At 40.8% G+C, this 25,138-nt stretch overlaps 1 protein-coding gene across 6 annotated transcripts in view; it reads left to right on the plus strand.

Annotated features, from left to right (window-relative positions):
• Positions 1–25,138, plus strand: part of pam (peptidylglycine alpha-amidating monooxygenase) — a 107,177-nt gene that overhangs the window by 43,824 nt on the left and 38,215 nt on the right. For 4 of the 6 annotated variants that reach the window (XM_047050391.1, XM_047050393.1, XM_047050395.1 and 1 more), the window contains 9 exons: positions 2,274–2,361; positions 6,750–6,841; positions 7,295–7,378; positions 11,336–11,384; positions 15,428–15,495; positions 16,096–16,176; positions 16,376–16,452; positions 23,619–23,722; positions 24,763–24,959. In XM_047050391.1, the coding sequence (XP_046906347.1) occupies positions 2,274–2,361; positions 6,750–6,841; positions 7,295–7,378; positions 11,336–11,384; positions 15,428–15,495; positions 16,096–16,176; positions 16,376–16,452; positions 23,619–23,722; positions 24,763–24,959 (840 nt within the window). Of the gene's footprint in view, positions 1–2,273; positions 2,362–6,749; positions 6,842–7,294; positions 7,379–11,335; positions 11,385–15,427; positions 15,496–16,095; positions 16,177–16,375; positions 16,453–23,618; positions 23,723–24,762; positions 24,960–25,138 lie in introns of those variants that run through there. The other 2 variants (XM_047050394.1, XM_047050396.1) reach the window with 2 other exon arrangements.

Below are 25,138 nucleotides of genomic sequence, written 5' to 3' on the forward strand. Positions count from 1 at the left end.
ACATACCTTCAGAGCAATGGTTAACAAAGGTATGTCACAATGAAGACTAGGCGCCTAACGCACCGGAGCTGTATCGTAAACAAAACTCGAAGTGTTTGGTAAAACTTCTTCCTATATACACCCAAACCTGACTAAAATGGGGACACCGGTCACATGACTGAAAAGTAGTCTAAACGCATACAAATTCAAATTGGATCATTAATCAAGGCTACAGTAGACCAAGTGGTTCCCTTGCAAGACAGGGGGATATGTTAAACACATGTTGGTCTGCTGTAGGCACAAACTCTGTAAACCCTGTACATGTACATGTTACAGTATTAAAATTATTACAAGCATGTAATACATTAAATAAGAAACAAAAGCATATCAAACATGACATTAAAAGCTGTTTAGAACCTTATTTTCAAGAACACAACTTTTAATGATATTTTCAGAGTCTTCCTCTGTCCATCTTCCTCTTCAACTGTTGAGACCACCTCTCCAGAGGTGTGTCATTAAGGTGTGATTGTCATTTTAGCATTCATGTAAATCAACGACTGTCCCAGACGAGTGTCTGGGTGACCAGTGACAAAGGGGCTGCCAAAACAGCCCTACACTACCATATAGAATAATACTAGAATAATAACATATCGGATTATCAAAAATGGTTACGTGTGTGTTGTCATGTAGGCTATAGACTGATTGTGTTACATAAAGCTCCAAAAACAGTTTTTCGCTCAAATCTAGTTGTGGCGGGGAGGGGGGTGGGGGTTGTCAGACCGGGGGGGGGGGGGGGGAGTAGTAATAATTCCTTCGTTAATAATTCGTTACACAGTTAATTTGTTAATAATTTGTTACATTAAATATGAATCCAAAATGATTCACACCTTCACAAAATTAACAACAACTAAAATATAATTTCTGCATTATGCATGTAGCCACGCTAGTGCTAAACAACGATTTAACTAACTGGTCGGCTCCAGGACGCCAGGTAAGTAGCTAGCTCCTGAGACTTCTCACCAAAAGAACGAAGGGGAACCTTCGAGTAAGGTACCTAGTGAAAAGTAGCCTCAACTTTCCTCGACTTTTAGCTACGGCACTAATGCTGAAAGCTCGCTGATATAGCTGTCGGTCTTACTAGAACGGCGTATGTATGCATTGTTGCTAACGTGTGCTGACGTTGTGACTGTGTGCATATGAGAGAAAGACGCATGAGTGACAGAGAGACGGAGGGAGAGCAGGGGAAAGGAAATGCAGCTGAACGAATACGCTGCGTGTTTTAACCTAAATAGCGATAAAAAAAATGTTTCACGAAACGCAATATGTGGCGGCCGGTGTTGATTCTGTGGCGCACCACCACAAATTAGTCTATGTGTGGGAAACACTGCTGTGGTACTCCCTACTAGCATCACATCAAACCCCGAATGTGCATGCATAGCAGGGCACTGTGGTGGCGTATACAGGGGCCGGTTCTGGGGGCGGGTCTGGATCAAAGTCCAGGGCCTATTTTTACTCCCAGTCCTGGCTACTGCATATTGAGCAAATTTAGATCGGTATTGCGCAACAATCGAGAGCTGGGGAGCCCCCGAATATTGAAGGTATTTCACACACTGTGTGAGATGATTGCATCAAAGTTGACATTCTCCAAACAGTAAATATAAGTTGACAGTATGTTTAACAAGAAGACTAGCCATCTATCCAGCCATGTCATTGTCCCCAAATCCATATAAAGATTTTGACAAATAAATAATTGGCCATGTGTAGACTAGGCTACTGTTTTGTTGGCCGCAGCCTGGCTGAAGTAGATCGACTAGCTGGGTGAATAGCGAATGGGATGTGAGATGAGCAATTATGTGACACTGTCACTGTGAATTCAGAAAATACATATTCTCTAAATAGGTTAAAAGAAATATTTTTACATGCCTGCTTGTATTTCAATGAATTGTAAACGGACGCTTTGACTGCGAACCTGTTCTTATGGTTACTTATTTCAGACACTTTGTACATACTCATACTATGTAGCCAGCACATTAATTTTAGAATGGTGAAAAGATAGTTTTACTGTCATTATCATATAATAATGGACCCCTGCAGCCAATCAGAATTGACTATTTCACCCAGACCATGGTATATAAAAAAAGAGAGCTCTGTAACGAAATCAGTATCTCATTAGTGTCCGTATCTGCAAGTGTGTATCGGAGCGGATCGGAATTGAAAAAACAAGGATCGGTGGATCTCTAGATTCAAGTTCTATAATTGTGTTAATTTCCTGCTTTTCTCTTACATTTGCACAGTGGACTTTGTGCCTCATGCCAGTATGGACACGGCTCACCACATGTTGCTGTATGGCTGCCGGACCCCAGTCTCAACTACCGGCTACTGGTAAGTCAGTGATGCAGCACCTCTCCGTAATGTTACCTTGTGGGATATCCTTTAAGATTTCTTATTGGCTGGGTAACAAAACAACATGTTGAATCACTGCTACCTAAGTTGATTCATCTTAACCTACGGTTGTGAAAACATGTAATTCATATCATAACATAAATGGGGAGGGGGTTGGCCTACGATTATTTAGAGAACTTGGCACTGCAAAGTTCAAATTTTTTGGGTGTCCATTTAAGAACCCAACGTATATATGCATTTTGAGATCCCTAAAGAAATGTTCCACCAGTTTCGCAATGAATCTCTTTCAGCCATGTTGGGCTGGCACTATGGATCTAAATATCACAGCATTGACACCATGAAGTTGAAATTATGTGAATTGCTCTGATTGAGGTTCAAAAAATAAAGTGCATTGCTTTATATGACACACTCATAAAAGACGAGTGGACTTCGAAAGATTGCAAACGCCAATAATACGACCAGGTACACAGGGTTTTCTTTTTGAATGGAATGCTGGCTAGCTAAAATACTATATTGAAAGTGGATAGTTTATTTCAGTATAGCTAGAAGGTTATTAGCTAAAATTGCAGGGTTTGTACAAGGTGCTTAAAGTGCTTGAAGTACTTGAATTTGACTTTTTGAAATTGAAGTCCTGGAAATCCCTTGAAAACAGTCATATAAATGACGAGGTACTTGAAAAGTGCTTGAATTATTTCAAAACAATATATATGAATTTACTAAATAATTTTGAATCGTTTATTCTTTTTCTATAAAACATAAATACAGTCTTTTAGCTCAAAATTAACGCCTCAGCCCATCCCCCTCCTGCTAATTGTGCATCAGGTGCGTAGGTCTTAAAGAGACTGCCGTCTAATAAACCCACTGCTGTCGGTCTCATTAATGTTAATCAAAGAACAAAAGAAAAGAGAATCACTCGCTGCTCTTGATTGAATAGCATTTGTAGCTTTAATAATGATAATTTATAGTATTTATTGAAAGTCCTGGAATTTCATTATACAGTATCTGTACGAACCCTGCAATTGTTGCTGTGTAGACTACACAAACACTTCACAACGGTTTGGCCCAATTTCCATTGTTTTAGGCATCGTCAAACAAGGACTTACTTGCTGGACAACCTTTCAATTGGCAATTCACAATTTTGGGAGGGGGGAGGGTACAGTAATTTATAAACTAACGCCGGTATAGCCATGTGAGCAGTGCTGACTAGGGTTGGGTACCAAAAACGTTACGCAACCAGTAGGAATCTGACCGGATTAGAACGCAAATTTCGGTCCCTCATTTCGGTTCCACTTAATGTGTTGACTGAAATATTTTCCCTCTGTCGCTCCGAAACAGACGTAAAAATATCACACTTTTCTCTGTAGTCTACCGTTAGCTAGCTACCGTAAATGTAGGCTACTTTTAAAATGCCATATTTTCCCTCTGGGCTCACCAGAGCGGACGTAAAAGCATATTAACCATTCACTGCACGTGATAATTAGTAAACATATTACATTTGCTCTGCCAGTCTATCGTTAGCTAGCTAGCTTTTAGTGCAATTAAAATGCATAAAGCGAAGTTGTCGAAAGTGTGGCTGTTTTTCACAGCCAAGGATTCCGACATCACTAAATGCAACAAGCGTTTCAAAGCAATTATATGCAAAGGGAAAAGCACGTTGAATTTATTGAAATATGCCGTGACACACGGGATACTTCTTAAAGCAGAGGGATGCACCATGTTTGACAGCTTGCGGACATCAGTCCCTGGTCCCTCAGGTGTCATAGCTTGCCAGAGAAGGCAAATATGGTCATTTTTCTGCAACTGAACTGCTAAAGTTTGAAGCTGGTTTAGTTGGCACCTCCAGTGCTGTATGGTGAATTGTGCCTACAATTATGACAACTGGCTCAACCATTGTGCATGTAATGACTTCATATATATTAATGTAATTAACTAAATGTCTAAATGTTTGTGAGGGTAAGACAATTTAAAAGAGAACCAATATAATACATTTTATATATCAACATGACATAAGCAACTGATAACTGTGTGTCACCAACATCTGCCTTACAGGCACTGTGCACTAGTTTAGTCTCATGCGTAGTGAGTTTGAAGTTTTAATATTGCGTCCCACAATGATTTGGAGAGCACCAAACCCTCAAGCTGTTACAGTATCCGTGGAAAGAACTGTTTTTTCTCCCTGTCACTGAGGAGAATAAGCTGGACCACTGTGTAGCCATGGTTTTGTATGACAGAGGTGGCTAATGCGTGGGATGGCTATTGTCTCCCTAGAGCACAGAGGGAAAATCTCTACAGAGAGTATGAGAGAGACAGGAAGGGAGCATGAGAGAAAGAGACTGCTTATCTCAGACACTCACCAATAAACCTGCTTGTTACCATAGTAACTGCTGCCACCTTGACAACAGGGATCCTGTGGGGTGGAGTGTGTGTGACTGCACGTATGTGTGTGTGAGGGCTCTGAGGGTCCCTTTCACATAGGAGGTGTGTTTATCTTACTCTACATTTAGAATGTTCTCTTCAGGCTATTTGGGAATAACAAAGCCATCATTAGAAAACATTGCCACAATGTCTGCAAAAGCCGACAGCACAGCATTAATATACACATGCTTCTCATGTCTTCAAGGCCCAGGCTCATCCATTTAGTTGTCTTATGAACTGTTCCTCAGTATTGTTTCATATTTCATTTTATTCCATTTACATTTTAGAATTAAACCTGTTTTGAATATAGAACCTGCATTGAATAGTATATTGTGTATGGCTGTTGTGAACAAATGTGCCATTGTTAGGACAGCCTTTTAATTTGTTAATTCATCCTCCTTTTCATACATAATTCAGCTTTTCTTAGACACTTGTGGGGATAATTTTTTTCTTTCACTCCCCTCTCTTTCTCTCCCCCTCCAAAAGCACATTTAGCATTCCAAGTGTGAAAAGCTGTGGAGATATTCTGACACAGTCTGTGTGAAGCTGCGCTCAAAATCAAAAGAATCTCTAGAGGATCAGTGGGGTGGCTTGAAAATAGGCCATACTATGTGACTACCAATCAGAAAGCACCACATCCACACTGAGCTAAAAGAGAGCGCAGATAGAAATTGAACCCCCATTTTAACTTGCTGTTATCACATATCCCAACTCAATTCATGACTGCGGAGGCAGTGAGTAGGGTTGGGTACCGAAACCCGGTGCTAATGTGGCACCGGTACCTATATGATCGGTATGTAGGCCCACTGGACCAAATCAGAACTCAGATTTCGGTGCCTCAGTTCAGTGCCTCTTGAATGCCTGAGCTGTCGATTGAAAAATTTTCCTTCTGAGTCGCTAGTTAATTTATAGCCTACTGCATTCATGTGGTGTTAGAATAATCGGTAAAAATTCCCAACTGAGAATTTACGTGAATGCAAGTTGGAACATGGAAAGTCTAAGAACATGGTAGTGTTTTTTTGTTTTTCTTCAATAAAAAAGACATTCTTTAATGTCATCCGTTGTTTTGTGGCTCTTCTTTGTTTTTGTTTCGTATCTGTTCATGTATCGTTTAGGCACCAAAACCATTTTAAAAGTATCAATTTGGCACCGGTATCATAAAAACCCAAACGATACCCAACCCTAGCAGTGAGTGAGTGTGTAACAACATAGTTATTCGCCAGCGGTGACATTATCTATTTTACTAACCAGGTGCTCCTCTCAACTAAACGGTTTGTCTTTGTGAGAGCAGGTTGGAAAAAAAGACAAAAGTAAAGATAATCATTATTTTGTCAGAAAATGGCCGCAACTTTCTTGAACAACCCAGAATCCAGGAAAGCATGAAATCGAATCTGCAAGCGTGAGATTATCTTTCCGTAAAATGTATTTCCCTTTTGCACTTTATTGAGTACAGTGTATTCATATGGAACAAATAGAAGTAATATCTTCCCTGGCAGTTATTAAGAAAAAAAGTCTGTGGCGCACTAGCCTATTACCTTATATTCCTGTCCTGATATGAGGTCAAGGGACTGTATTGCACCAATGTTGGTATGAGACGTGTGGGTAGTACTAATGACCTGACGGTTTCTAAACGTAAATGCATCTAGGTATGCAGTATTTTTTCAGCTTTGTGAGGGCTAAATTGGAAACTTAATTACAAGGTAAACTCATATTGCAGCCTTTTTCTGTCAATGTTTCAACAAGTAATTGTTTGTATAGAAAATCAGTATTCCTTTCCAAGCAATCTCGTGTGGTTCTCATATCTGGGAAAAGAAGAACAGGCCAAAGCTCAACACCCCTTTGAATCACCCTTGACGTATAAATAGTCAAAAGTCAAACTGGGTGGCCGTTGATATTTTGTTTCTTGAACCCAAGTGCCTGGAGTTCTATTGACAAGTGCTCTGTTTTCCCAGGGACTGTGGGAGTGCCCAGGGCACCTGTGAGGATGATGGTGCCATCATGTATGCCTGGGCCCGCAACGCTCCGCCCACAAAATTGCCTAGAGGTAGTCTCGCCATAGCTCTCTCATTTACCAGTTTTTTTCATTCTTATTTCTCCTTTTCTCTGTATAATTTTAGCCTTCCTTCTCCCATTTACTCATTCCTCTCTTCCATCTACAATATCTCTGTCAATAATCTTTCTCTCTCTATTCCTGCTTTTTCTTTCCCGTATCTCTTAACCTCTTGCTTCCCTCCATTTTTCAATCCCCCAGAGAGGCATATCCATGAGTACTAATCCCCAGGCTTTAGTCTGAGCTATTTTAATAGCTCTACAATGAGTTATTTTATCAGTGCAAATAAGCCAACCCTAGAGGTTGTAATTGGCAACTCTCCCTAGCTTTCACCCCAGGTTTCTCTCTGGCTCTATCTCTGGATTTTCATTCTCTTTTCTCTTCATTTCCCTCTGTGTTCTCTACCTTCTTAACTGTCTCGCTTTTCCGTCTCCATTGGCTTCTCAGATGTGGGGTTTAAAGTCGGAGGAAAGTCAAAGATCACATACTTCGTATTGCAGATCCATTACGGGGATATCAGTGCTTTTAGAGGTGAGAAAACTAACCTTTGTGTTTAAATGTCATGTCTTTTGTTATGAAGATTGACCAGAGGTATGGAATGTTGTCTTGCTCAACTTATTTAGGATTCTGAAAGCTTTGTGCCACTGACAAGCATGTCTTTAGCCTTATCCAACAAACAAACTTGATCATCCTGCAGTCACCTGCCCCTTTGAGCAGACACACAATTCAATACAACCTAAAGAGGTGGACATTTTATCTGTCATCTTTTTGCCATTCCTTTTAATAAACTCCAGACTATAGCCTTTTGTTGACGCTTGCAAAACTCATCAGTTACGGTTATTCATGTGCTCGAGATAACCTGTAGACTAGCGTTCCCCAACCACCGGTCCACAGACTGGTCATTTGGTACCGGGCCGCACAGAAAAAACAATAATAACATTATTTCCTTTTAATTGATTGTCAGAGTCTGAAAGACGTTTTATTCTGAAAAATTACCGGATTCTCTCCTCCTCTGCGGGCCTTTTCCCCTGAGCAAAAAAGCTCTGCAAAGACGTTTGTTTACTCATTCTTTAGCAAGTTTGTGGGCTTCATTGAGCGGTAACTATCACGCGCGTCTCTTCCGCTTGACATATGACAGGTGATAGTTATCACTCAATGAAGCCTGTGCCGGTGTTTTGGATGTAGGCTGAATATCCTGAGATCGCAACAAAAGCACTGAAAACCCTGCTTCCATTTCCAACATCCTTTGTGAAGCGGGATTTTGTGCCATGACAGCAATCAAACAGAATCTCTGAATAAACTGGATATAAGGAAGGCACTTCGGGGGTCACTGTCGTAGCTTAGTCTCGTTTACACACAAAAGTGGAACTGACAGATCGAAAGCTAGCTAGTAACAAAATAACGATGGAAAACCAGGCTAAGAAACATAAAGATGGGGCTGAAAGATTAAGAGACAACATCACATTCACTAAACAAGGTTTTACAAATTGAAAAATGGCCATGTTTATTTGACATAAAGCTCCCAAGTATTTTTTGCTCAAATCAGCAAAAAAAAATATTGCGCGGGCCGCTCGCATGTGAAAGTCACTTACTACGATCACATCAAACCCAGAATGTGCATGCATTAGCAGGGCAGCTGTGGTGGCGTAGGCCTAAACGGGGGCCGGTTCTGGTGGGGCTTGGCTTAAGCACAAGCCCCATGTGGCACCTTTATTTATTGCAGAGGTCAACTCAAGTTGTTGGAGTCTCCCCTACTGCAAAAACTGAACTCTCAAAACACCCAACAGCAAAACTTTGTATAGTGGAACTTTCACTGTAACAACTTTATCCTTATTGACGATGAGAGGCAAGTATGTTTGTGCTGCAAAAGACACAGGGCCTCATGTACAACGCTTTTGCGCCCACTTCAGGCGTATTTGTTTTGCAATTTGCGCTTACAAGCATGGCGAGGTATGTACAAACATGCCGCAATGAGGTAAAAGCGCAGACTGCCTGTCACGGGAACTGAAAATGGCAAATTGTGCTTTTCCGTGTCATGCATATGCATTTACGAGAGGGTCAGGGGAAAGTGGGATTTTCCCATAAAGATATGGGAGGAGATGCGCAAAGTGCAACAAAAAAAAACAAACAAAAAAAAAATAATTATCCGCCTGTTAAAAGCAGGCGTAAACCAGGATGCGCTTATGCCTCCTGGTGAAATGGCAGCCGTAACCCGAGCAAGACGAAGACATAGGCCTAAGGATTTTTGCCACAAGGATCACACTTTTTGAGTTGAGTAAACACTAAATCATTACATGTTACAGATTAAGCAGCCATGCAATAGTATAGATACTGGAAGAAATCAAAGATTAATTGGAATCTCCGACTCAGCGTTCACATTCCATTCCAGTAGTTGTTAAACTCCTAGCTACATTACAAATATTGGTATCAGGATCATTTCAAACAGTTATCGCTGTTTTGAATTTGGTGGCTGATCCATGATCGAAAGAGGGAAGGAGGCCCATTCAATTGCGCGTTTAAATGCTCGCAATGTGCGGTATAGTGGGCGGAGAAAGGCGCTGATTACCCGATGACCTGCAGGTTTCGTAAATACAACGTAAACTAAAGTTTTACAGCATGCACAATCTGCGGGTTGGCCATGGCACTAATAACGCAAAGTTTGCAAATGTACATGCATGAGGCCCACAGTCTTTTAGCAGCATGCAAATGCTCAGTTATTGACCCAAAGCTCCAACTGGTTGGTTTATGGATGTCTGCCAGAAAGTATGGTCTGCAGACTAATACCAACTCAACATTAGAGCGCACCACAGGGGTGTGTTATTATCAGTGATGGGCCGCTACTACCCTAACTACATTTGTCAGTAACTTGGCGGTAATGTCGCTATTTACAAAACCAAGTAACTTTTCAGTAGCTAAGCTGTTTTATTGATCAAGTAGCGTAGTAGCGTCCTCGAAAGCTAATTTTTCTCCTGGACTTTTCTGATGTTCTTACATAAGGTTGGTGGATTATTGTGTTGACAAAGCACTGAAAAAGCATCTCGCATATCCCGTTCTGCAGTTCACGTTACAACCGATCTCACGAGAGCTGAGTACAGCAAGGGCTGTCATCGTCTCATCTCCACTCACACAGCGCCTGCGCGGCCAGTCTGACTAGATAACAGCAATCGTGTATTAGCATTGTGGATTACGCTATTGTTCAATAAATACATCTAAAAAAAATTGCATTTATCTGACTGACAATTGTGTTGATCACTAAATTGCATTGACTTGGCATGCAGTTTGTTTAACTGAAAGTAGCTACTAATGTATCAAGCTACTTTTGACAGATTTTTGTAATTTAGCTTACTACATTTTTATGAGTGGTAGCTTCTGTGTAGTGAAGCTGAATTTATTGTAGAGTAGCTTAGCTCACTACACATATCAAGTAGCTTGCACATCACTGGTTATTATATATGCTTTCCTGTATGGCTTATATGGTTATGAACTGAATCAAACATTCCATGTACTCGATGAATTTAATTGTGTTGAAATTCTGACAATTCAGGAAGTGAGTTTATAAAAATAATATCATTTATTAGTCGTTCATATTTTATGCTATAATCTCTTACAAAATATTTGGCAAAGAGCAACACAGGTCCTCCTTTAACTTCTTACCTTTCAGGTCATAGAAGTGAGCTAGGATTAATACACAGTGACATACTTATCTCAACCTCCTAACTTATCTTTCCCTCACGGAAGTGACCACTGTCATTGTGGTGTTCAATGTTCAACAAACAACAAGAGTTCATGTCAAACCAAAAGATAATGAGCATGACGAGCCTGTCGGCACACGGTTGAAACTGAATCTGGCACAATTTAAAATAATCTCTGTTAGGGGCTTACTTCTCTGTCATTTTAGTAGGCTGCTCAGCGAAATCCTAGGCTATTCATGTTTATCCACTGAAGCTAGCTTCTGTGGTGCCCTTTAGTGTCTCTTTACCCAAACGTACTGTGTACACTAGACAACCTTGTCAAGGCAAGAGACCAAAGCAGCATGTTCATAACTGTCTACTTTTTGCATCTGTAATAGTTTCATAATTCCTAATTAATATTAATATGTACATAATCATTCATGTGCATGTGAGATTATTCATAATTGGTAGTTATATTTCCAAAGTATTGTAAACACAAGACAAATAATCTGAATACAATAGCTTCTTCATGCAATTAAACTAACAGAATATAACACAAGATAATCGAAAGCTACAAAGTAAGTCATTTGTTCAAATAATGTATTTTATTCGAGGGAAAACCTCCAATTAAGGGCCTTCTCCCTAGTGTGGTGAGTGAGACTCTGTTGTAATTAATAAAACATTACCATGTCTTTCCAGGTGATTATGGGTACCTGCAGATGAGAATAGGCTCCATACATTAAAGCTACTTTTGTTTTGTTCATAATTTAGAGTGAAGATGAGGGAGACTAACAATTAAATATTTTTCTGTTTACAGACCACCATAAAGACTGCTCAGGACTTACATTAAGAATGACTTCCAAACCGTAAGTATTTTATCCGTCATGGTAAATCTCGATCCTCTGACAACTCGTACATATTTTGTATGTACAGTATGCAGTGAAGTTGATGCAGTTAAACATTTTGGGCTCTGTACTCCATCACATTGGGTTGGAGATTTGCTACATGGTTTACGGATCCAAATACTGTTAAATGAAAGCTGACAGCCTTTACCTTAATCTTACATTCCCATTTTTACTTCTCATTCAACGTACTTGAGTACAGTCAAAATAACAATGTGTCACTCTCCAAATCTTATGGACTACACTCTATTGAACGAACCGAAGTGAACATTTGTAAAATGTAAAAAATACTTTAAATAAAACAATATGATCAATTGCGAGCAAACAGATATCAACAGCTTGTGACAGCAAATCATAACTGTTCCACCAAGCGGTAAATGAGAAAAACCAACATAACAAGAAGAATATTCATGACAGGAACAGTCGCAGCTGCTGGCATTAGGATTTCATGTTAATTGATAATGTCACAGCCACGTCCGTGCCCCCATTGTTCAGTACTGCTTTCCCCAGACCTAGTGTTCGGTGTCTTCCTGGATGTGTTCCGGTCCTGGTCTTGACTATGTCTCCTGGCTCCCTGCACCTCCTGTGTCTCGCCAATCACCAAGCTGTTGTCTGTTGTGTAATCACCCGCCCTGGTTTACAATAAAACACCTTGGCCTGCCTCCTGCATTTGGGTCTTACCCCTGCACCCACAACATGACAGATACATGTTGGTGACTGTACGGCAAGATGCCCAGAGAGAAAAATTGCATTATTGAAATGGGTCATTGATCTGAGTGAAACACCAGTCTCATCGCCGAAGCGCTCAGGTTTCACACCTCTATCTGAGTAATAGAGTAAGAATGACGTGACGGATGGCTCCTCCGGCTCCATGTCGCACTGTCCTCTGTCTCCATATTTTACACCTGGTGCTGCATAGACACTTTCGAGCACTCTCCCACTCCATTTTGGCTCACTCAAAAGGGGAAGCTTCTGCTACCCTGGGGAATGCCAAGAGTTACTGTTGATAGGGAGCCAAATACAACCCAAATTCCAGAAAAGTTGGGACGTTTTAAAAATTTGAATGAAATGAAAACTAAATGACTTTCAGATCACATGAGCCAATATTTTATTCACAATAAAACATAGATAACATAACAAATGTTTAAACAGAGAAAGTTTACAGTTTTATGCACAAAATTAGCTCATAAAAAATGTGATTCCTGCTACAGGTCTCAAAATAGTTGGGACGGGGGCATGTTTACCATGGTGTAAAATCTCCACTTCTTTTCAAACTGTTTGAAAACGTCTGGGCATCGAGGTTATGAGTGTCTGGAGTTTTGGTTTTGGTGTTTGGTCCCAGCCTTATATAGGTTTCCAGCTGCTGAAGTGTTCGTAGTCGTCTTTGACGTATTTTTCGTTTAATGATGCGCCAAATGTTCTCTATAGGTGAAAGATCTCAATCAATCACTTTATTTATAAAGCACAATTAAACACAACTTCCGTTGACCAATTTGCTATACAGAGTGCTAAATAGGACCACAACATGATAACAGACACAGACAAACAGAATAACCGCATCAACATTCATTTCAAATGTTGAAATCAAATAAAAAGGTCTTTAACCTCACTTAAAAAATGGACAAGGAAGGTGCTGTTCTAATTTCCAGAGGAAGATTATTCCAGTCTTGGAGCAGCAATAGAGGATGCTCTATCTCCTCTAGTCTGAAGTCTCGATCTATGAACTATTAAGAGGCTAAGTTCGCATATCAGAAAACTCTTATAGGTTGATGGACTGTCAGCAGGTCAGAAATGTAGGACGGAGCTGATGGACTGCAGGCAGGCCAATTCAGCATCCAGACTCTTCTACGACAAAGCCATGCTGTTGTAATAGCTGCAGTATGTGGTTTTGCATTGTCCTGCATACACAAGGCCTTCCCTGAAATAAACGTAGTCTGGAGGGGAGCATATGTTGCTCTAAAACCTTTATTTACCTTTCAGTATTCATGGTGCCTTCCTAAACATGCAAGCTGCCCATACCGTCTGCATTTATGCACTCCCATACCATCAGAGATGCTGGCTTTTGAACTGAACGCTGATAACACGATGGAAGGTCTCCCTCCTCTTTTGCCCGGAGGACACGGCGTCCGTGATTTCCAACAAGAATGTCAAATTTGGACTCGTCGGACCATAGAACACTGTTCCACTTTGAAATAGTCAATTTAAATGAGCCTTGGCCCACTGGACATGACGATGCTTCTGAACCATGTTCACATATGGCTTCCTTTTTGCATGATAGAGCTTTAGTTGGTATCTGCAGATGGCACGGCGGATTGTGTTTGCCGACAGTGGTTTCTGGAAGTATTCCTGAGCCCATTTTGTAATGTCATAGACACAATCATGCCGATGAGTGATGCAGTGTCGTCAGAGGGCTCAAAGACCACGGACATCCAAAAAACGGTCTTCGGACTTGTCCCTTACGCACAGTGATTTCTCCAGTTTCTCTGAATCTTTTGATGATGTTATGCACTGTAGATGATGAGATTTGCAAAGCCTTTGCAATTTGACGTTGACAAACATTGTTTTTAAAGTATTCCACAATCTTTTTACGCACTCTTTCACAGATTGGAGAGCCTCTGCCCATCTTTACTTCTGAGAGACTCTGCCTCTCTAAGACATCCCTTTATAGCTAATCATGTTACAGACCTGATATCAATTAACTTAATTAGTTGCTAGATGTTCTCAAAGCTGAATCTTTTCCTATTGTCTTGCTTTTTCAGCCATTTGTTGCCCCCGTGCCAACTTTTTTGAGACCTGTAGCAGGCATCAAATTTGAAATGAGCTCATTTAGTGGATAAAAGTGTAACATTTCTCAGTTTAAACATTTGTTATGTTATCTATGTTATATTGTGAATAAAATATTGGCTCATGTGATTTGAAAGTCTTTTAGTTTTCATTTTACGTCCCAACTTTTCCGGAATTCGGGTTGTAGCCAAATACCTGTTTCCATCAGAAATGCTCATTCGCTTGGCCATTTTAAGAATTTGCTTAAAGCCTACCTTTTTAATCAGGTTTTTACTTGTTCATTTAATTGTCTGTTGTTATTGTTATTGCACATTATGTTTTATGATAAACTTTTACTTTTTACTGTACTGTAGCGCTTTCTTTTATTGCAAGAAAGGTGCCAGTACAAATTAGTGTTGGGCATAGATTAAAAAAAAAAAAAAATAGAGATTAATCTCGCTGTAATCTTGGAATTAATCTAGATTAAAATGGCACATTTGAATTCTGCCGAAGGCTTTCAAAATATGTGTGCTACCAAAATAATGACTAAAAGTAAGTCTTTGTGAACGGGTTTCTTAAGCTAGGTGGAGCATTAGACAAGGGGCTCATCTCCTGTTTCCAAAATGCATCACAAACTGCTTGAGAAAGCTGTTTTACTATGATAATTGGTGATAAAAAAAAAAAGATGTTCAATAAGATGTACTTGTGTTTACTAACTGTTTATTCAGTTAAACATGAATTTTGAACTGTAGGCCTACATAAGAGGTGATAGAGCTGTGCTGACGGGCTCAGTTGCACTCAAACATAGTAGTTTGACAATGACTCTTCCCCTGCGCTACATCAGTGCTGGGCCCGGCATGTTCCGCATTAGCTAAGGGATGCTTTGCGTTTAGGTGGTATTTGAGACTGGAAGAACTCCTACAGTGAACTAATTCCGTATTGCACAAGGTGCAAACAACCTTACTCTTGTCAAGGTTTCCATTGGGAAGCTTCTTAAAAAGTAATTTTCCCTGAAGCAAACCCGGTGGCTTCATAGCTGCATCCATGTTAGCACGTCACCAGGGCTGCCAACTTTTCCAAAAACCTTGGCGTGAGATTTGGTAGCTAGACTTACCATGCATCCTTATTAGTGTAAAAAGCTGACTCATTTCATAAGAGTTTCCATTAAAATCCAGTCTAGATGTTGTTCTGGTCAGGTAAAATTGTCTGCAATGCTTTTATATCAGTCTATTTTCTCCCCACAGACAGCCCTTCATTGCTGGCATGTATCTGATGATGTCTGTGGATACTGTCATCCCTCCAGGCAGTAGAGGTATTCATTATTAGTGTGTATGTGTGTCTGTGCATCTCTTAGTTACATACAGAAATCTGGTGGTCAATGGTTTTCCAATCCATCGTCCACCCCTCATTGTGTCAGGCACATTGCTCCACACAGGCTCCATTCATTCCTCATATCGACTTCCTCTCCCATCCACATTTCTGTGGTAATTATAACCAGTGGGGGCATCGGAATTAGATGACAGTATAGAGTATATCTGTTATACAGTATATCTAGATATACTGTGTAGATATACAGTATATCTGTTTTATCGTGGAGCCACAGTTACTCTGCAGTGGGATTGTGTTTCATCTATTTGGTGGTAATGGATTTTTAAACAAATTTGGGTCCTCAGTGGGGTTTTTTTTTACTATAAAATTCATGTGCACAATATCAACAGGCGTTTAGAAGCAAAAATCGATGTGTGGTGCAGTGATCCCCCCCCCCGTTGTTTCGTGATCTTTTGTTAAAAGCTGTTGGAAGTTCTTGCTAAATTTTCTTAGCAAATACTTAAGAGTGCTTTCCTTTATTACAAGATTTATAAGATGCATTAATATGCCATTTAAGTTATTTTTGAAAATGTCTGTTCCACAGTTACCAACGCTGATATTGCTTGCGAATATGATTCATATCCAATGTACCCATTTGCCTTCAGGACCCACACACATCGTCTCGGTAAGTTTCATTTCAATATAAAATGGTTCTCAGTCTCTGTTAATGTTACATCAGAGACAATAGCAGGTTGATCTGCTTAATGTGAGGCTACTTGGATCTAAAGCAATCTGTTTTTAAACACAAGATACCGGATTTAGATATACATGTACAGCTGAATCATGGGATTTCCATTTAAGATGCGTTAACTTTTCCGTCACAGGTCAGGTCGTCAGTGGATACAGGATTCGAGATGGAAAGTGGACTCTGATTGGACGGCAGTCGCCACAGTTGCCACAAGTATGTTGTCTGTTTGTCTTTGCAGACCATTTACTGAAATAACATAGATGGCCAGAAATAGATACGCCACTTCAAAACAACGGTAGGGGAAACACTGCATACATTCAAGACCTAGGGAGACATGCACAAAGCACGCACCAAACGAACAAAGGATATGTGCGGAAGCTATCCTGCATAGGCATACACGTACTTAGCCTGACAAATATTACGACCATAAGAGCATTTAGCTAGATTACCAATACAAAAGTCTCTTTTCTACCATGTTGCTAGTCCTGTTACTTCCAATGACATCTTAATTATCCAAACAAGCACTATCCCTTTCCAACAATGCCAAGTAAGTGTGGGTCCGGGGAGTGCTATGGCATATTTCACAGTGTTATCAGGGCTCTCAAGTCTCACGCATTCCCTGCTCACGCTCACAAGCAACACCTTGTATTTCTCAACCATTTCTCACGCTGAAAGGTAAGGGATAACTTTTCCCGCTATATACAATTAATGGACGAGGCGCAGATTTCTGCTGATTTGATAGTTGTATCGAGTTACAGAGTCAAAAACAAGAAACATCAAAATGTTTACTGGCTACCATCTGAAAAAGAGGATATCACCCAAAAAAATATGAACTAGGCTTGGAATTGGACTGATACTGAGACAGTATCCTGAATTCCTGAAGGTTGCTATGACAGATTTGTTTAGTTGATGCCTGGGGTTTGTGCAATGCACAAATGCAACTAACGAGATTAGTTCACTGTTTGCTGTGTAGCTCAGTATCGAGGGTGGTTGACCTGAAATTGTTTACTCAGTCAGACGTGGTCTGTGCACTGCTGTGGATTAGATACAAAGGTTGTCAGATGGTTTTAACTCCGGACATTTTAGTTACTCATTGATAATATCTTTTAAACTATATATATTAAATAGATTTGTGTAATACATCAAACTAATTGTGTCTCTGGCAATCTATTATTGGGGAGTTTACTAACACAGTGCATTGTATCACCACTTGGACGACATTCAGAATGATATTCTACCCTCCAGCCCTACCCTTTGAATCTCACCATACACTGCACAATCCATGTTGTTCATCTTTCCCAGGCTGAGATTCTTGCGCCTTCCACTGCACCGCCATAATTGAAGAGTGACTCATGCAGAAGACAGGATAGTAAGAGATAAAGGAGAGATGCGGGATGGAAAAAGCTAGCTTTGCCTGGCCCAAGGAGATGTTAGCTTCTCACAGTCACCTTGCCCTGCTGTGATCCTGTGTGTCAGGCTTGTGCATGATAATGATCCTTCACATCAGGCTTCACGTATTTGAATGGGCATGCGCCTTGCCCACACGTGCTCCCTTTGTTGCCCTTTCTATTTCCACAAGGTTTTATCTCACACACACGTCGCTTGCTGTGTTGCTGTCAGGCGATGTCAGGCCCTTCAAAATGCCACGAACAGAAGAACACAGACTAAGGGGGCTGCTGCAGGCAAAAGTCAGAAATATTTGTTATTGTTTAGCCCATCAGCCTTTAAATATATTTCTAATATGATTATTAGAATATATACACACTTGGTTATGTCAAATTCTTTTTGAAAATACAGTCACATTCAGGTAGCACAAGGTCCCAGCTGGGTACATGCCTGTCGACCCGGTCACTGTTTAACTTGAATACGGACCATTCACGCATGACAGCCAACTGTCTAGACACTGAACCCATAGCATGAATATGTAAGGCTTAAAAAAGATTTATGAATGCCACATTTAAATAGCTAGCCAAGCCTCATACACTGAGCGGTCAAAAAGCAACTATTAGACCTTGGAATAGGAAATTGTCTGTTCTCTTTAGATCCAGGTGTAATATGCATTAATTGGGTAATAGATTCAAAGTATTTAGTAAGGTTAGTCATATTTATACATTCATGTTAATAAGCATCTTAAAAGGACCTTAATACCTATTAAAGGGGTCATTGAGTTTTTTGGGTATTTCACACGGTTCCTTAAGGTCTCCGAATAGGGTATGTAACATTTAGGACTGTCCCCACTCAGTCGACTAGTCGATTTTCTGGTCAATATGCTCTTGGTCGACTAAGATTTTTTTAGTCGAGCTGCCGTATGGCAGTGTGAGATCTGATTCCCCCTTGTGTCATCATTGCTGAATTAACGAAATGTTCTACAGAAATTGTAGATTATATTATTTAAGACAAATAAAGCAACTCTAAAAATATATAATTTAAAAGAAAGTGTTACTGTTTTCCCTTTCCTTAATCTGCGCTTTGTTTTGGTATTTTGTACACGGCACGAGCACAATTGGCTGCAGAACTAAAAACTCTGCCATAGCCTACTTTGTCAGTGTTATTAGTCAAAATTGCAAATAAATCTGTGGTATGGCAGCATTTCATAAAAGTATTTACATTTACAAAGTACCGGGTGACTCGAAAAACGCTGAATGCAAACGGTTTATTTTTCATAGTTCAACGTCAAATATGATGTAGCCTATCACCTTAAAAACTTAAGTTGGCCTAGCCCTACTTTGCTCATGCTAACGCGACAGGACTGGTGATACGAGTCTTATTATTAGTGGGCTATTAGTGGCTGAATCTGTTATGTCCAGCAGCCATTGAGTCAGATTTCGAAAATGTTTGTACGTTAGTTTTTTGTGTGAAAAAAAAGCTTTCAAATTTTCTAAATTCTATTGTCGAAGCAAACAGGATTGACTTACGTGGGTAACGTTAGCACTACAGCTTAGCAAACAAACTGTCGTGATTCAACTCACCTTCCGTTAGCTCTCGCTATCTTGCTGAAAAATAGATCTGGACAAACAAGCATCTTGAATTGTAGATTTACATGACAACACAGGTTATTTATTTGAATGAAACACAGTCAGGAAGATGGATGAGTATTGATAAGATTTTAACAATTCCGATTCCTTATCAATTCCTGCTTATCGATTCAATTCCTTATTGGTTCTCTTATAAATTCTTATTGGGCAAGGTGGGGGAAAAAGAGCACAAACGGGTTTATTTACATTCAGTTTATATAATTTTCTATAATGTTGCACACCATACACAGTATGTATACATACACATTTACATTTTTCCGTTGCTCTTCTTTTACACTTCTATTAGCTACGCTAGCTTAGCTATAGAATCTTCCATTTTCAGCCAAGGTCAAATAATATAATATGACAGTGTCAAACATCAGCCATTCTGTTAAAGGTCACATGACATGAAAACGTCACTTTAGGAAGTTATTAATATGAGTTCCCCTAGCCTGCCTTTGGTCCCCCAGTGGCCCAAAATTTTCGATAGGTGTAAACCAAGCCCTGGGTGTTCTTCTCCGCCTTTGAGAAAATGAAGGTTCAAACAGTCTGTTTGAATATCTGCTCCTTACGACGTCACAAGGAGCCAGGCTACCGCCCTTCTCTCTGCTTTGCCCGCCCAGATAATCTGGCCCGCCCATGAAAATGTGAGCTACGATCGTGCGAAGGCAAGTGCAATATCGTTTTTTCCTGGAGAAACATCATGGCTAACAAACAAACGAAGCATAACAGTTGCTCAGTTTTTGGATGTACAAATCAAAACAAAAGTATTTTTTTAGTTCCTTCATCCAAGCTCTGCACAACCAGTATCGCTGGAAATGCTCCGACACAACTTCCCAAAGTTTTGTATGTCTGCGCCAAACATTACAGCCACTATTGTTTCCTGAACTTGAGCCAACACAAAGCTGGTCTTGCTGAAATTAAATTCTGGATCATTACTAAATCTCCTTGGTCAAGCTACAAACCTTGGACAAGTAAGTTAACTAACGCTATATCATTTTGTTGCTTTAGTGTACATGGTTACCTAGCTTGCTACCCTTAGAATGTGGCTGTAACATTAGCTCTGTAGCTAAAAGCTGAGTTACTGTTGCTAATGTAAAGGTGGATGGCATCAAGTGTGTGTGTGTGAATACAAACGCTGCAACGCAAGTGTTGTACACTTCTTTGTTATTTGGATAACCGTTCTGCTGTTGGTGTTATGGCGCGCGATATCCGCCTTTCTCCTCATTGAAATGACTATGAGTGTGCACCTCTGCAAACCAGGGTGATCAGATGAGAATGGCTAAATTCGAGGCATCTTACAGCAACGGGGGCTACGAGCCATTGCGATACATCCGTTGTAAACATTAGCGCATGTTGCCGCCCCTCTCCTCCTCATTAGCATTTAAAGCTACAGACACAGAAACAGCGCGTTTTGAGGAAAGCTCATTGAGGGACTGCTCGTAGTGGCTGTAATTATGCACCAAGGCTGAATTTCGAGAAAGATATTTCAGATACAGTAGTAGGGAACCAATATAAAAGCATCCAAAAAAAGCATATCATGTGACCTTTAAACAATAAAAATGCTTAATAATGGATTAAAAATTGATATGCTCGGTTTAATAATGGGTTAACACGACAACGCGAATGTTTGCTGATAACACACGCCCTCCGATAAGTAATGTGAAGTGATTGATAATGGCAGACAAATGCTGTGGCTAAAATGTATGCTTCAAACGACGGGACCGAAGATAACTTGATCAACTATACACATTAAAGGCAAATTGCTTCACACAGTGACAAGTGGTTGTGATCACTTTTGAAGAGTTTAGCTCTACCTTGGATAGTTAGAGATGAAGCGCGAACGTTAGCTGCGCTGCTGCATGCATCGAACACATGACATTCCAGTAACTTCCATCATCATCTTCAAACATTCCATGCTGTGTTTAAATGCTTCTTCATATTTGTTGTATTTCCTCCCTTCGACGAAATATACTTTTTACACTCGTTACAAGTGGTGTTTTTGTCATTTTGTCGTGTGAAATACAACCAAACTTTAGAACGCTTTTGCCTAGTTGCCATGTTTGCTGCAGTCTGAATAAACTATAAAAGTTTGCGCATGCGCAACGGCACAGAGAACCGTTTGTTAAAGAATTTGGCTGACGATTCCAAGGAATCGGTTCACTGGGAACCGGTTTAAACAAGAACTCTTCTCATGGACAAACATCACAGCCCGTCGAGTGTTTGGTTCCTTAGGAAGACTCTGAAAAGTGTCAGCATTCCCTGAACAGCCTGGAACACTGCATTTACGATGGTCCATTTTCAATATCTTTTAAAAACTCAAAAACTTTGTCCTTTGTAATTCTTGTGGAAGTACACAGAGCAGCGCACAGCTAAACTAGTGTCTGAGATCCGGGGCCATAACACCAGAGGGCTGGTCTGTATGTAAATGTTGGGGCGTAACGAAGGTGATGCTACATTTGTGACGTCACAAATTCAGAAACCGATCGTTTTCCAGCTGCTGTTTCAAGTTGTGAGATCTAGATAGGAAAGAGGTGTCAATGGACTTTGAGGTTCACAGTATGTCCATTTTACTAACTGAACTGTCATTATTCTAGCCTGGCAGCCAGCCCAACTTAGCCCCGGCCTCAAAAAAAATTGTTGTCAAAAGTTGGGTCTGGGATCGCTAGTTTTGGGGAAAAGTATGTCCGAACAGGAGCTGTTTGGACCAATCAAATTGTCAGGGCGGGCTTTATACGATGATGGACAGATGATCAACAGTAACGTAATCAACCACATCACCAAAGAGTGGTTGGGTTTAATTTGTTTTCAACAAACAACATATTACGTTGCTCTGATTGGTTGTAGGTCTATCCAATTGAGCGAAGGGTTCGGTTGAAACACTTCCCATTCTCACAGCCCAACGGAGCAGTTTCAGACTCATATTCTGACTAGAATTATGAGTATGACAACGTCAGGCTATCATTATTCAACTGTGACAAGGTAAATTCGGTTCTGCAATCAATGACCCCTTTAAGGTGTGTGAGGTACACTGAAGTCACGGTTCATTATGTATCGCGGTTTTGGGGTCATGGTTTGATATAAGATATAACAGTGTAGAGAGGCGCAGCTTTCCTATGAGTGGGCGTGGTTTGATTTATTTTTTATAATTCAAATTTGGCTGCATTCTAGCAGGACCCTTTCAGTAACCAAGCCATGATTTGGGCCCCAATCACTGGGGGGCTCATCACTGCGTGTTTTCCCTGGACACAAACTGGTCAATCTTTGCTTTGCCAAAGCGGTCCCAGACCAGGGAGATGATGGACTGGTGGAGTTTCAACTCGTCCTTCTGTAGGCCATCCTGCGACATCAGGTCTGCCTGGGATGTGCAAGGCTCTCAGGGAGCACAAGTAACGGCCATGTCCAAACGGCCATGTCCAAATCTCTGTCGCCAGAGAGTGGAGTGACGGGGAGCGGGCCGGTCGGTTGACATAAGCCACAGTAAACATGTCGGATCAAAAGAGAATATCCTGATATTTCAACACTCGGGAGAAGTGGAGCAACAAGCGATGCACTGCTTCGAGGTCAAGGAGGTTTATGTGACGTGTCTCCAATTAGTTCCATGTACCTCTAAACACTTGGGGAACATTCTGCGGGTCAGTGCGTAGCTGAAAGGCAGGCAGGTGTGCTTATACACTTGCTCCTTGAAGGCGCAGGTATTTCCAGTGTTTTGGTTTGATTGGCACATGGAAATCCACGTCCTTCAGGTCTATACTGGTGCCAAAGTCGCCGTCTTGTACGCAAGTCAAGAGACGCTTTATTGTCGGCATATGAAATGGACGCTTGGCAATGTTCTTGTTCAACTTAATTATCGTTATCGAATGTAAATATGTATATCGATAATCTTTTACCCATATCGCCCAGCCCTAGGCTAAATGCTTGAAAATATAGCTAGAAGGGACGGACCCACCTGCCACCCGACGCAAGCAAGCACACCCTGCAATTTCTCCAGAAAATGTACCCTCTCTAGTTTTGGTTGTTTGACCAATATTAAACCCCCTACAAGTCTGTAAAGCCACACTAAAACATTTTTTATTTTTTATTTGATCATTTTGATCCATAACCATACATTTAGAATACTATCAGCTTGGAATGTGCCAAATTTTTCAGTATTGTGTTTAATCTAATCTTAATTTTGTATTTGTCATACAACTTTGTAAACAAATCATGTATTGTATAACTTTTGATGGTGTACTGTAGGCTGGAAAACATGGGATGCTATACTGTTTGGCTGGTGTCTCCTCCATGATTTTTTTTCCACAACTACTTCCATGTAATGATAATTTGTCTTCTTGCCTCACTGTACCTCTGTTTTACGCAATATAGGCGTTCTATGCGGCCACCCAGGGCGTTGATGTCAGGTATGGAGACACGATTGCTTCCCGATGCGTGTTCACCGGAGAGGGGAGGACCTCAAAAACTTACATCGGGTAAGCTCTCATGATAAACAGTACTACCGTTATCAGCACATTTTAAGTCATATACCATCCGCCATCTACAGCCCTCCATCTTTAACCCAGTCCATTTCTCTTATCCCCCACATCCCCACCCCAGAGAATAGATGATTTGTAGTGAAAGGAGAGCCACGGTACTGTATGCAGGCTGTTTGCACTGTAGCCTTGGTCCTTGTTTGACCGTCCAGGGCTGTCTGTTGGATCTGCCCCACTTGTGTTTGCATGGTGTTGAGTTTCCAAACTATACATCACTGGGCATTGTGACAGGCAGCTGTGATGCTAAGCTGCTTTCCACAAGAGCGCACCTCCCCATCTCCTGTCTTTCTTCTATTCTATTCTTGTCTCTTCTCTACGCTCCCTTGGTCTCTGGTGGCCTAATGTGTCATACACATCTGTCAGGAGCTAGGTTAGCATGGAGACTGTGTGTGTGTGCGTGTATTTACTCAAGAGTTGGAGTGAAAGTATTGTCAAGTATATAGACAGGGCCGTTATTGTGAAGGTTTCCTGGGAACGTGAATTTTTCATGATTTCCTTTTTGAGTGGCCCCTCGTGTGTGTGAATGTGTGCATATGCGCGGTTTGTGTGCCATGCCATGTCATTCCTGTTGCCATGGAGAGCGAGGGGAGAGACAGCATGAGAGAGAGCGTGTGCATGGCTGTGGCGGAGAGTGCATTGACGCATCTCCCAGGAAATGTCTCGCCCCCGCACACCCCTCCCCTCCAGCTTCTCCTATCTTTTCCTGGCATTATTAAAATTGATTCCTTCGGGGGGTGGGGAGTGGTTGCCTTAAAAGTCCTCTAATTGCGTTAGCATATTGATGAAGTTGGGAAAATTACCATCAGATCTGCAAATGAATCTTAAATGTACTGATCTTGTTTGTGAATGTAGAAAATGTGTTCTCGCCCCTTCTACGTTCTATTACTGCAGGCAACCTTAGTCACGTTGTGGTTATTGATATTATGCCATTTTGCCTTTTCTCAACGCTCCCTCAACATGTGCTCTCAATTCCCCTGCAGGGGTACCTCCAATGACGAGATGTGTAACTTCTACATCATGTACTACATGGACAACAAGCATGCAGACCCCTTCATGGACTGCATGCAGGATGGCTCCAAAGAGCTGTTCCGCCATATTCCGTCAGAAGCCAACGTTCCTATTCCTGTCAGTCCAGACAACATGATGACTATGATGCACTCGGGACACCATGCAACAGGTAGAAAACACTATCAAGTCTATCAAATACGCAAATAACCAATACAGTAGTTTGAGATTTATCTTTAAAGTTATTTTTGTTCTACCTTCCAGCACAAATGTTTTGACAGGTTGCTCATAAAATGTCACAAGCTGTGCAGTTTTCAAAACAGGAAGAAAAAAAAGAAACTTTTTCTGACT

Source organism: Hypomesus transpacificus, unplaced genomic scaffold, assembly GCF_021917145.1.
Source record: "Hypomesus transpacificus isolate Combined female unplaced genomic scaffold, fHypTra1 scaffold_111, whole genome shotgun sequence".
NCBI lineage: Eukaryota > Metazoa > Chordata > Actinopteri > Osmeriformes > Osmeridae > Hypomesus > Hypomesus transpacificus.